The 12,975-nt window shown below is 42.5% G+C and overlaps 1 protein-coding gene across 1 annotated transcript in view; it reads right to left on the reverse strand.

Annotated features, from left to right (window-relative positions):
* The window catches only part of LOC145413264 (uncharacterized), a 115,156-nt gene that overhangs the window by 43,831 nt on the left and 58,350 nt on the right, over positions 1-12,975 (reverse strand). Inside the window, exons 18-20 of the mRNA XM_080282992.1 lie at positions 11,587-11,701; positions 4,515-4,679; positions 4,164-4,289 (exon numbers count right to left, since the gene is read on the reverse strand). Of these exons, the coding sequence (XP_080139118.1) occupies positions 4,164-4,289; positions 4,515-4,679; positions 11,587-11,701 (406 nt within the window). The remainder of the gene's footprint in view (positions 1-4,163; positions 4,290-4,514; positions 4,680-11,586; positions 11,702-12,975) is intronic.

Consider the following 12,975-nt stretch of genomic DNA (forward strand, 5'->3'; position numbering starts at 1 on the left):
TTTTTTGCTATTCATGGGTGCGACTTTTTCATGCACGATTCAGCTCCATGTCACAAGTCAAGAAAAGTGACAAAATGGCTTCAGGATAATCGGACTAAGGTCCTTGACTGGCCTAGCAACAGTCCAGATCTAAATCTGATAGAAAACTGCTGGGCAAAGATAAAGAAAATCATGGCAGACAAGAAGACACCCAACCTGGACAACCTAAAGACTGAACTGACAAAGGTTTGTGCAAAGAAATGTCCTCAGATTACTTTAGAGATCTAAGTGAATCCATGCCACAACATATCCAACTGTTCTGAAAAACACGGGAAACATGATTTCCTATTAATGAATGGCATTTCATGAACATTGTGATATACTATGATTTCTGTGTTTTTTAATACCCTGAGGGGGGAGGTCCTAAGTCAATTTGCAATAGCTGTATGAGGGTGCAAAGGCAGCAGTACAAGTAGAAGGTGAATTAAATGAATTCTTTGATCTGAATGTTAATGAGTTAGGGATGTGTCACATCCTGACTGCTGTTAAACAGATATATATATATGGGCAGAATTATTAACCTGTGGATTGCGAGCCACAACTCAGGGTGGGTAGCGTTGTGTTGCGAGCCACAGCTCAGGCTGTGCTGGCTGTACATCACCGTTAACAACTCGACCCCGACACAAACTTACGCATGGAGCTATGCAAACACACTGAGAAATTTTTTTCTTTTCACCAGATGATGCCCTGGATGTTTATCTTCAAAATTATGATACAAACAATGTTTTTTTTTTCCTACTCCCCTAATTAATCTTACGCATGGCCCTACGCAAAGACAAAGAGAGAGAGATTTTTTTTTTTTCATAGGATGATGCCCTGGATGGTTATCTTCAAGTTTATCTATCTATCTATCTATTGCCAGATGCCTCAATCCCGTTTGGGGTGGCCACAAACAAATCGCCTCCACGTTGTCCTGTCCCCCGCCATTTCACTGCCCTGCTCCCAACTCACACCCCCCTCTCTCATATACCTCTCCACCCCATCCCTCCATCTCATCCTCGGCCTCCCCCTCCCTCTTCCCCCCTCCACCTCACTCATATACACTCTCTTCGTCAGTCTTTCACCCTCCATCCTCTCCACATGGCCAAACCACCTCAGTGTGTTCCTCATAACACTTCCTATCACATCCACATCCACACCACAACGCTCCTTTATATCCTCATTCGTCAGCCTGTCTCTCCATGTGACTCCACAGGCTCCTCTTAAATAACTCATTTCCACTGCTCTCACTCTTGACTTGTGTCCTTCCAACAATGTCCATGCTTCACTTCCATACGTTAGAGATGGTATCACAATACTGTCATGTAGTAACTTTTTCACTTCCATGCTCACTTCCCTGTTTCTTATCACTGCTTTCAGAGAACCAGCAACCTTTCTTCCCTGCTGTACCCTTTCAAGCACTTCACCCTCCAAACCTTCATCCTTACTCATCAAACTACCCAAGTACTTAAACGTACTCACATTTTCCAATTCCTCACCATCCAACCTCGCTGTTCATTCACTGACTTCACCTCTCTCAAAGACCATCACTTTACTCTTCCCTACATTCAACTTTAGATTCCGTTTCTTACACACACTCTCAAACTCATCCACCAAGCCTTGCAGCTCCCCTTCGTCTTCACTCAACAACACAGTAGCATCTGCAAACAACAGTACAGGGAGTTTCCAAACACTATCCTCTCTCACCAGGGCCACTCCAACATCCACTACCCTACCTTGTACCTCTTTTAGTACCCCATCCATGAACAGATCGAACAACCATGGAAACATGACACATCCCTGTTTCAACCTAACCTCCAAAGAGAAAAATTCACTTAGTTCACCATCCACACGCACTGCAGCCTTAGCACCATCATACATACTTTTCACAGCATTCAACAACTTTCCATCTACTCCAAATATTCTTAATACTTTCCACAATCCTTGTCTATCCACCCTGTCATATGCTTTCTCCAAATCCATGAAAGCCGCATACAACTTCTTTCCCTTCTCTAGAAACTTTTCCACTAAAGATCTAAGAATGAATATCTGATCTACACAACCTCTTCCCTTCCTAAAGCCTCCCTGTTCTTCTCCAACTAATTCCTCTGTTCTTTCTCTAATTCTGTCAATAAGTATCCTACCATACACTTTTCCTATTATACTAAGAAGACAAATGCCCCTATGATTACCACACACTTCTTTTTCCCCTTTTCCTTTGTATAAGGGAATAATTATACCTGACTTCCAATCCTCCGGGACTCTACCTTCCTCCCAGGCCAATCTGCACATCTTCCACATCCATTCTACTACTATCTCTCCCCCATGCTTCAGCATTTCACCACACATTCCATCAATTCCTGGGGCTTTCCCCATTTTGACTTTCTTCATTGCTTCCACAACTTCTATCCTACTGATTTCTTACTGTCTTCTCACCTCCCTCCTTCTCCCAGCCATTCCCCAGCCACTTATACTCGCATTACTTCCATCCTGTATGTTCAACAATTCCTTAAAGTGTTCTCTCCATCTGCTCACTTTTTCTCCCTTCTCCACTAGTAATCTACCATCTTTATCTTTCACTCCCCTGCTAACCTCACTTCCACCCTGTCTTACTCTCTTCACCTCTTTCCAGAACATCTTACAGTCCCTCCACTTTACACTCAAATTCCTTCCAAATTCCTCATCCACTCTCTTCTTACTCTCTCTTACTAATCTTTTCACCTCTCTCTTTTATTTCTACATATAACTCTCTCTTCCGCCTCTGAACTTCTTCCACGCCCCTATTTCTCATCCATTCATTGTATGCTTTCTTCTTTTGTGCCACAGCCTGTCTCACCTCTTCAGTCCACCATGCTGTTCCTCGCACCCCCCTCCATCTTTTCTTCCTCCCACACACCACATCACATGCTGCACATATTTCTTCTGTAAATATCCTGCACACACCTTCCACGTCCCCCATCTGCTCCAATTCATATTTGCCCAATCGTTCCTCCACTTCTCTCTTATACTCTGCCTTTTTCTCATCCTCTTGTAACCTTTCCACTCTCCTTGCAACTACTCCTTCCTCTCGTCTTTCCCTTCTTCTATTCCTCCATCTTACTTGAGCTTTAATTCTGGCCACTACCAAGTAGTGGTCAGAAAGTCCACTCCCCCAACCTCTATAAGCTCTTGAATCCATTACACATGTTCGCATCCTTTCATCCACACACACATAATCAATCATTGCCTTCCTTTCATTCAGTTCACCACCCACCCTTTTCATCACTCGCCATGTATACCTGTGGATCATTTTATGCCTGAAGAGGGTATTGGCTATCACCAACCCCCTCCCAGCACAAATGTCCACTAACGCACTGCCATTCTCATCTATCGCAGCAGGCACACCCCACTCACCAACTATTCCATCCACCTTCACATTCCCTACTTTACCATTCATATCACCGATCAAAAACACTCTCTCATTCCTTCCAAACTTTTCCATGCACACTTCCACATTTGTCCAGAACTCTTCTCTCACTCTGCTAGCACGATCTTGCGTTGGCGCATACACACACACAATCACCCACATTTGTATTCCAACTTTCAACTTTACCCACACAATCCTTGACCCAACTGATCCATACTGTCTTATGCTCTTCTTCCATCTTTTACTCACAACTATATATACTTCTTCCTTTGCCCTCTCATTCTCACCTACTCCTGCACATATACCCCATCCATACTCCCATTCTCTCACACTTTCTCCTCTCCATTTTGTTTCAGTCATTCCACATACATCCACTTTTGCACCCTCAAGCACCTGGACAATCTCTCTCCCTTTCACCTCATCATTCACTCCTCTTCAAGTATAAAAAAAAAAAAAAAAAAAAAAAAAAAAAAAATATCCCCTTCATTTTTTGCGCACCACAGGGTGAGATAAAAAAAGGTAATTGCACAATCCACGGGTTAAAGAAATACAAGATGGTTACTTGAATGAATGAGGTGGAGTGGTATATGAGTAAGAGTGGTGTGGGATGAAGAGACGGCTGCCTGAAGGTGGGGGACAGGATAAGATGAGGGCAATTTCTCTGTGGATACTCCTATTAGAAGTAAGACATCTCGCTATATATCAGTACCAGTTAACTGAAGCACAAAAGGCTACTCACAAATGATTTTCCAAGCTTTTTACAAATCTGGTTGGCCTCCTTCAACTGAAAACTAAGCATGGGTGCAGCAGTTTTAACTGGCTCTCTTTTCACCTCTTGCACTGACTCATTGAAGATCGATTCAATCTGAAAATTAAAATACCAATATTAAAACTCACCACTCACTAAGGCTCTGACTGAATGATGAGTGAATCACTGTATGCCCATTTCACTAGGCATGCTGCTGATAGTTTTCTCTCTTTTATACTTTCTCTTTCCATGTTACTCGATCCTATCTCACCCCATCGTTAGGTGGGGATATGAGTCTGTATGATGATGACATGGATAATGAGAATGTTCATAAACACTAACCTCATGTAAAAAATTAGAACATGGTGGTGCTGCAGGTGGGAGAGGAGGGCTCATGGACTTAGAGTACTGCTGGGCCTTCTTGATCTGTTCTTCTAGGAGTCTTTTCTCTTCCTCAAGCTTCCACTGGTTGCCTTGAAGTTTATCAACTATGTCCTGCTGGTCCATCTGTGTTTAAGTTCATGACTGTCACTTACTTGTATAGTCACTCCTCACTTAAAGTTTATGATGTGTTCTGGCTAAAAGCTATTTTAAGTAAAACAACTTTAAGTGACACATATTACTGATATATGACTGATGGGTTAAAAATACTAAAAAACAACCCTTTTCACTTCAAAACATTTTTTTTTTACAGATAAATAGAATATATATATATATATATATATATATATATATATATATATATACAGTATAAATATATATACAGTATATATATATATATATAGGTGTGGCGTACAACAAGGTTGTGTGATGTCCCCATGGTTGTTCAATATATATATGGATGGGATGATGAGAGAAGTAAAAACATGAGTAATGGAGAGAGGAAGGCATTGGTAACGAGTGGTGATGGATGGAATATCTCAAGTTTGTTGTAAGCTGATGATGTAGTACTGCTTGCGAGTACCGGACAAGAACTTGGTAGGCTAGTGCAGAGTTTTCCCAATGTCTGTGAGCGTCATGCCTTGAGAGTAAATGTACAGTAGAGAAAAGTGATGATTACTGAGAGAGAAGGTGACTCCCAGTGTGATGTCACAGTGAATGGAGAGAGACTGCAACTGATGAGAGAGTTCAAATACTTGGGTACAGTGATAGAAAAGAGAGGGAAATGTGCAAAAGAAGTGGAAAGTAGAGTGACACAAGGAAGAAAAGTAGCTGGTGCAATGAAGGCCTTGATAAGAAACAGAGGCTAGAGTGTTGCAGCTGCACAAGGCCTACATGAGAGAGTGTTAGTGCCAACTTTAACATATGGGTGTGAGATTATGGTGTGGCATGAAAATGAAAAGTCAAGAGTAAGAGCAGTGGAGATGGGACTGCTGGGGAATATATCTGGAGTACAGAGGGTGGATAGGATACGAAATAATGTGATTCGTGAAAGGTGTGGAGTGAGGAAGTCGGTGGATGCCAGAATCGAAGAGAGTGTCCTGAGATGGTATGGTCATGTGGAAAGAATGGATAACAATAGAGTGGTGAAAAAGGTATACCTAAGCGAATTTAAAGAAGAGAGGAGACGAGGTAGGCCAAGGAGAAGGTGGAGAGATATGGTGGATGAGTGTTTGAGGAAGAGAGGTTTGGAAGTCGGTGAGGCTAGGGAACTGACAAAAAATCGAGCTGGCTGGATGAATGCTATGAGGAGAAGTGCATGATCAGGGATTTGGGCACCCCTTGTGAGCATGGCAGCATCTGGACTGACTCAGTCGGATACGTTTGTGTGAAGCTGCAGAATGTGGTGAATGTTTTTGGCGTATCCAGTAGAGCCAGGATTCCGGGGGCTTGAATGATGAGTGAATGGAAGTGTGGTCTATTTGGATTAGGCAAGTTTGTGCTGTCTGGACATTGCTACTCCTCACCCTGCCCTTGGGTGGGAAAGGAGGTCTGGATGATGATGATGATATATATATATATATATATATATATATTCACTCTCATCTTAAATGTCGGGACCAACTGCCTAGCCCCGGGCCCCTATGTTGCTTGTGGGGCGAAGTAGGATTGGATGATGGATATATATATATACATACACACACACACACACACACACACACACATATAAATATATATATATATGAGGAGTAGACTGTGGCACCGGTCGAGCAGGGCAGTACTCCCAAGGTGGATGGAAAGCTGATGACAGGGAGTGCTGGAGCTCCCGTTTCATCAGCCCTCAGGACTATAGTAGGACTCGCGCACGTTTGCGGCTGTGGTGTGGCCCGCACCTGTGTACAGTGTTGCCACGTTTTCTATACCGTTATCTCTCTCTCTCTCTCTCTCTCCTGGCGGGAAATGTGAGCCACCCTGAGTACTTTTGATTCTTTTATAAGTTATTTATAATTGTGCTTTCATTTGTTAATTTGGTTTTGTTATATTTAGTGATGCCGACAATGCATTCAATGCATGCCCCTCTCCTGCCTCTCTCTCTCTCTCTCTCTCTCTCTCTCTCTCTCTCCTGGCGGGAAATGTGAGCCACCCTGAGTACTTTTGATTCTTTTATAAGTTATTTATAATTGTGCTTTCATTTGTTAATTTGGTTTTGTTATATTTAGTAGTAGATGGAGTGTCAAAGTTACTGTCTGCTGAGAGGTTTGTTACGTTACTGATTCATACACCCCGACGTAGTGGGGTGTGGGTGTGGGTGGGACTGTGGATGTGGGTTTGTTGGGGTGGTGGTCCAGGGGGGAGGGGAAGTGTGAAGGGGGATTTGACCTGAGACACCCAGGAGGGATTAAGAAGGGAGGGAAGGGGAAGGGGGGGCTGGATTCACCTACCACATGGTGGGAAATGTGAGCCACCCTGAGTACTTTTGATTCTTTTATAAGTTATTTATAATTGTGCTTTCATTTGTTAATTTGGTTTTGTTATATTTAGTGATGCCGACAATGCATTCAATGCATGCCCCTCTCCTGCCTCTCTCTCTCTCTCTCTCTCTCTCTCTGTAGGGAAGCTATCTGTCAAGGCCACCGACTGGGTGTGGAAGTGTTGCCGCTCGCGAGTGAATAGTTTTTTTTTTTTACTTCGGTAATGGCATATGCCTACTATTTTGTCCTACATATTAGCTTATGATTATAAATGTGATTATTCCTCGCCCTTAAAATTATGGTAAAAGCCAGTAAATGTGAGCATTTTTCCCAAGCAACACCTGTACAAGCTATGATTGGGTATACGAAGGGGTACGTACTTTATTTTAGGCCAGATGGGTGTGTAAGTATTGCCACTCACAAGAATTGCATGAATTATTTCTTTTACTTTGGATATTGGCATATTTTTTTCTTTTTTCAGGCTCATTATCTTATATCCATAACTGCGATATTATTACCCACCCTAAAACTACGCTAAAAACCATTAAAAGTGACTACAATATCTTTTAGCAACACTGTACAATATGTATGCCATGTTTCTGTGTTACTGTATAAATATTTTATGCATAATAAGATTACTGTTGATTCATCCATCAAAATACACAAGTGTAAGTTTTATTCATCTGAATTTATCGAATTTGTGATGCCTTGTACATAAATAGCTTCCGTTTCACATCGCAAGTTGGGGAAACGTGGCACCATTGTCCACAGGTGTGGGCCACACCTCAGCCGCAAATGGGCGGGAATCCGACTATAGTTCCTGACCATCCCCCTTTGCTGAACTTTTTCAGTGTCTCAGTTACACAGAGAGTAGGCCAGCATGCTCTCCAGTACAAATTTCTCTAACTATCTTCACCAAACTACATGCACAGTACACACTACACTTCCTATTCAAAATTTACCAAAAATGGCGTCGTTTTATCAAGCCTCGGAGTCCCCAGGGGGGGGACCATAAATGCCCCCACCATCTGCCCCTCTCCCGGTGACGACTCAAGGTGCCTGGAACCACTGTCTGACTCTCTTCTTCTTCATTTCTGCAACATTCGCGGCCTTTCCTCTAACTTTCACTCTGTTGAGCACCACCTCTCCTCCACTAAAGCTCACCTTCTTTTTCTAACGGAGACTCAGCTGTCTGAGGCAACTGACAGCAAACCCTTTTCTGTATCCTCCTACTTTCTCTATACTCATTTCAAAGCCAAAGGTGGCTGTTGTGTATATATACGCAACGACTTATCTTGCTCTCGTGTTCCTGAACTTGATTCTTCTGAATTCTCCACACTCTGGCTTCGGCTTTCCTGTCATTCTCTGACTAAATATATCTGTGCTGTTTACTTATCCCCTAATTCTACCGACTATCAAAAATTCTTCGACTATCTTACTTCTACAATGGAACACATTCTATCCATTTCTCCTTTCTCTGAAATCTCCATTCTTGGAGATTTCAATGTTCACCACCACCTTTGGCTCTCCTCTCCTTTCACGGATCCACCTGGTGAACAAGCCTACATCTTTTCTATCCTTAATGACCTAGAGCAGCTTGTACAGCACCCTACCCGTATCCCTGACCGCCTTGGAGAAAGCTCAAACATACTTGACCTCTTCCTCACAACTAATCCTTCTGCTTACTCTGTTAATCTTTTCTCTCCGTTGGGCTCCTCCGATCACAACCTTATTACCTTAACCTGTCCTATCACTCCGGTGCGGCCTGTGGACCCTCCAGGGAAACGTCGTCTGTGGCATTTTGGAGCCGCAGACTGGGAGGCCCTCAGGCAGCACTTCTTTGATTTTCCCTGGAATGATTATTGCTTCCATGGCCGTGAGCAATCTGAGTGTGCCTTGCGCATTACGGAGGTTATTCTCTCAGGCATGGAAGCATACATTCCTTTCTCATATCCTTTGACTAACGCAAGAAAGCCTTGGTTTAATCACGCTTGTTCTAATGCTGTCCGCAACAAGGAGAGGGCCTACAAAAGGTACCGGAGCCAACCCACCCCTGAATCACATCATCTTTACGTTTCTGCCCGGAATCGTGCTAAGTCTGTTCTTCGCTCTACTAAAAATAATTTCATCCATACTAAATGCTCTCAACTCTCCAACTCGAATTCTTCCCGCTCCTTCTGGCATCTTGCCAAAAATCTTTCTAACAACTTTACCTCATCATCCTTCCCTCCTCTTTTCTACTCTGATGGTTCTGTAGCTATTTCTTCTACTGATAAAGCAGATCTCTTCGCACAGACTTTCTCCTCCAATTCTACCTTAGACGATTCCGGTGCTGTTCCTCCATTACTTCCCCCCTCTGACTTCCTCATGGCTGACATTAAAATTTCTTCAGTTGATGTATTTTCTGCCATCACTGGCCTCAGTACTAACAAGGCATATGGGCCTGATGGGGTCCCTCCTGTTGTTCTCAAGAACTGTGCTTCTGTGCTTACACCCTGCCTAGGCAAACTCTTTCGTCTTTGTCTGTCAACTTGTACCTTTCCTTCTTGCTGGAAGTTTGCTCTCATTCAGCCAGTCCCAAAGAAGGGTGACCACTCCCAACCCTCCAACTATCGTCCAATTGCTTTAACGTCCTGTATTTCAAAAGTTTTCGAGTCAATTCTTAATAGAAAAATTTTAAGGCATCTTTCCTATCACAACCTTCTTTCCGATCGTCAGTATGGGTTCCGTCAGGGATGCTCCACTGGCGATCTTCTCACCTACCTTTCAGACTCCTGGTCATCCTCCTTTCGGGACCTTGGCGAAAGCTTTGCCACTGCACTTGACATCTCAAAAGCTTTCGATCGAGTCTGGCATAAATCTTTAATTTCCAAACTGCCCTCCTACAGTTTCTATCCTTCTATCTGTGCCTTCATCGCTAGCTTCCTTTCTGGTCGTTCTATAGCCGCTGTTGTAGACGGCCATCGTTCTTCTCCTAGATCTATCAACAGTGGTGTTCCTCAGGGCTCTGTCCTATCACCAACTCTTCCTTTTATTCATCAATGATCTTCTAAGCTGTACATCTAACCCTATCCACTCATACGCTGATGACTCCACCCTTCACCTTTCCATTCGGTTCCCGCAACACCCATCTCAACAGTTACTTCAACAAACAAGGGATGAGGCTATGGCACACCTAATGTCTGACTTGGCTCGTATCTCTGACTGGGGTAAAAATAATATGGTTGTCTTTAATGCATCTAAGACTCAGTTCTTACACCTATCAACCCGACAAAATCTTCCACAGGTATACCCACTAATGTTTAATAATATTCAGCTTAATCCTGCATCATCCTTGAACATGCTTGGGGTTTCATTTACTCGGGACTTATCTTGGAAAGATCATATTACATCTCTTGTAAAATCTGCTTCCAAGAGATTGGGTGTGCTAAGCCGACTCCGTTCTTTCTTTACCCCTGCGCAATTGTTGACTCTATACAGGGGTTTTATCCGCCCCTGTGTGGAGTACAACTCTCATGTGTGGGGAGGCTCCCCACATACAGCTCTTCTCAATAGGGTGGAGTCAAAGGCTTTTCGTCTCATTAACTCTCCTCCTCTTACTGACTCCCTTCAACCTCTGTCTCTTCGCCGCACTGTTGCAGCTTTATCTCTTTTCTATCGCTACTTTAATGGTCACTGCTCCTCTGAACTGTCTGCTTGCATTCCTCCACCTCTACGACGGGCGCGTAGCACCCGTCTGGCAGCAAACTCTCATCCTTTTTCTGTCCAACTCTCTAATGCAAGAGTTAACCGTTACTCCCAGTCTTTCATTTATGCAACAGGTCAGCTCTGGAACTGTCTCCCTCTGTCTGTATTTCCTGCTGCCTATGATCTCCAGTCTTTCAAACGCAGTGTGTCCAGGCATCTCAAAATGATCGGATCTTGAATTTGGTTCTATATTGTATTTTGTTTTTCTCTTGGAGGGAACTGTAATCTGCAGGTTCATGGCCTTTGGTTCCTTCTTCCTCGCATAAAAAAATATATATATATATATATATATATATATATATATATATATATATATAATATTATATATATATATATATATATATATATATATATATATATATATATATATATATATATATATATATATATATATATATATATATGTATCAGACTACATGTGTCCTCCATTCATAAAAAATCTGCAATGGATGGACTTGAAGTGCTATGAGACTTAATGTGAAGAATAATGGTGGTGGTGATGATGGGGGTATTGCAGTATAAAGTAACAAGGGTGGGGCTGATTCAGTAGCTACTGCAGCAATGAAACTGTGTACCTCTCATATTCACGAAGTCCTTAACTGGGAGTACTGTGTGTGCGTGCGTGCCTGCGTGTGTGTGTATGTGTGTGTGTGTGTGTGTGTGTGTGTGTGTGTGTATAGATCACACTCATGCAAGCAAGCATGTGATCTATAACTGTGATCTCTGTACATTTTACTGTTGATCTTAAAGCTGTATTTTGTGTTTCAAAAGTTTTTCTGTTTGTGGCTGCAAGGTACAGTGATAGTATTACATACCAACTGATTCTTTGCTTCGTTTATGTTGTCCATCAGCTGTTCCATCCGATTCTGCATTTCCTGTTCCAACTCAGCTTTACTGGCAGCAACTGCCAGTTCTGCTTCTTTCTGGAGTCTGTCAAATCAAAGTTGTTAACACTTACAGACTGCACACATACTAATATATTAACCACAAAACAGATACTCTGATTAATAGTAATACCCAGATACTCTGATTAATAGTAATACCCAAGTCTGTTCCCAGCAAATCAAGTAGGCCAGTGATGATATGGAACCACCTAGTTACTGAAAATATATTTAGGACACAACAAATATTGCTGATCTGAAACTGAGACTGGTGTCATTTCTAGTTCACTTTTCCCTCATCCTAAACCCACTGAGCCTAAGATATCTTATTAATTTTGTGCTTCTCACCTTCTGATGATTTTATTTACCTTGGGAAATAGCTGCTGTGAAGCAGCTGAAAAATGGGAAAGCAGCTGGGGTTGATGAGGTGTATGCAGAGCTGCTTAAATGTAGTGGAGAGAATGGAATGAAGTGCTTGTTGGAGATATGGAAGAGGGCATGGATAAGTGAAACTGTGCCTGCAGAGTGGAAAAAGGCTGTGATTGTACCCCTGTACAAAAATAAAGGTGAACAAAGTGAGTGTAAGAATTATCATGGCATAAGCTTACTGAGTGTGGTAGGGAAAGTATATGGAAGATTTATTATAGAGAAAGTATGAGAGATATCAGAAGTCCTAGTGAGTGATGAACAGGGTGGCTTTAGGAGTGGCAGAGGATGTGAGGACCAAATATTTGCAGTGATACAGATAGTAGAGAAGGCTTGTGAGAAGGACCATAAATGTTGATGGCATTCATGGATCTGGACAGAGAAGGATTGTGGAAAGTTTTGCGCATGTATGGTGTAGAGGGTAAGCTGCTAGGTGCCGTCAAGAGTTTTCATGATGGTTGTGAAGCATGTGTCAGGGTTAATGGGCATCTAAAAGAATGGTTCACAATCAGTGTGGGCTTGCGACATGGTTGTGTGATGTCCCCGTGGTTGTACAATGTATATATGGATAGGGTGATGAGAGAAGTGAAAACACGATTAATGGAGAGAGGGATGGCATTGGTAATGAATGGTGATGGATGGAATATCTCAAATTTGTTGTATGCTGATGATGCAGTACTGCTTGCAAGTACCGAACAAGAACTTGGTAGGCTAGTGCAGAGTTTTGCTGATGTCTGTAAGCGTCGTTCCTTGAGAGTAAATATAGAAAAGAGTAAAGTGATGGTTATTGAGAAAGAAGGTGACTTCCAGTGCAGTGTAACAGTGAATGGAGAGAGACTGGAACTGGTGAGAGAGTTCAAATACCTGGGTACAGTGATAGAAAAGAGAGGAAAATGT

Source organism: Coenobita brevimanus, chromosome 95 (assembly GCF_032717465.1).
Source record: "Coenobita brevimanus isolate Jiangsu-jjx chromosome 95, ASM3271746v2, whole genome shotgun sequence".
In the NCBI taxonomy this organism is placed as follows: Eukaryota; Metazoa; Arthropoda; class Malacostraca; order Decapoda; family Coenobitidae; genus Coenobita; species Coenobita brevimanus.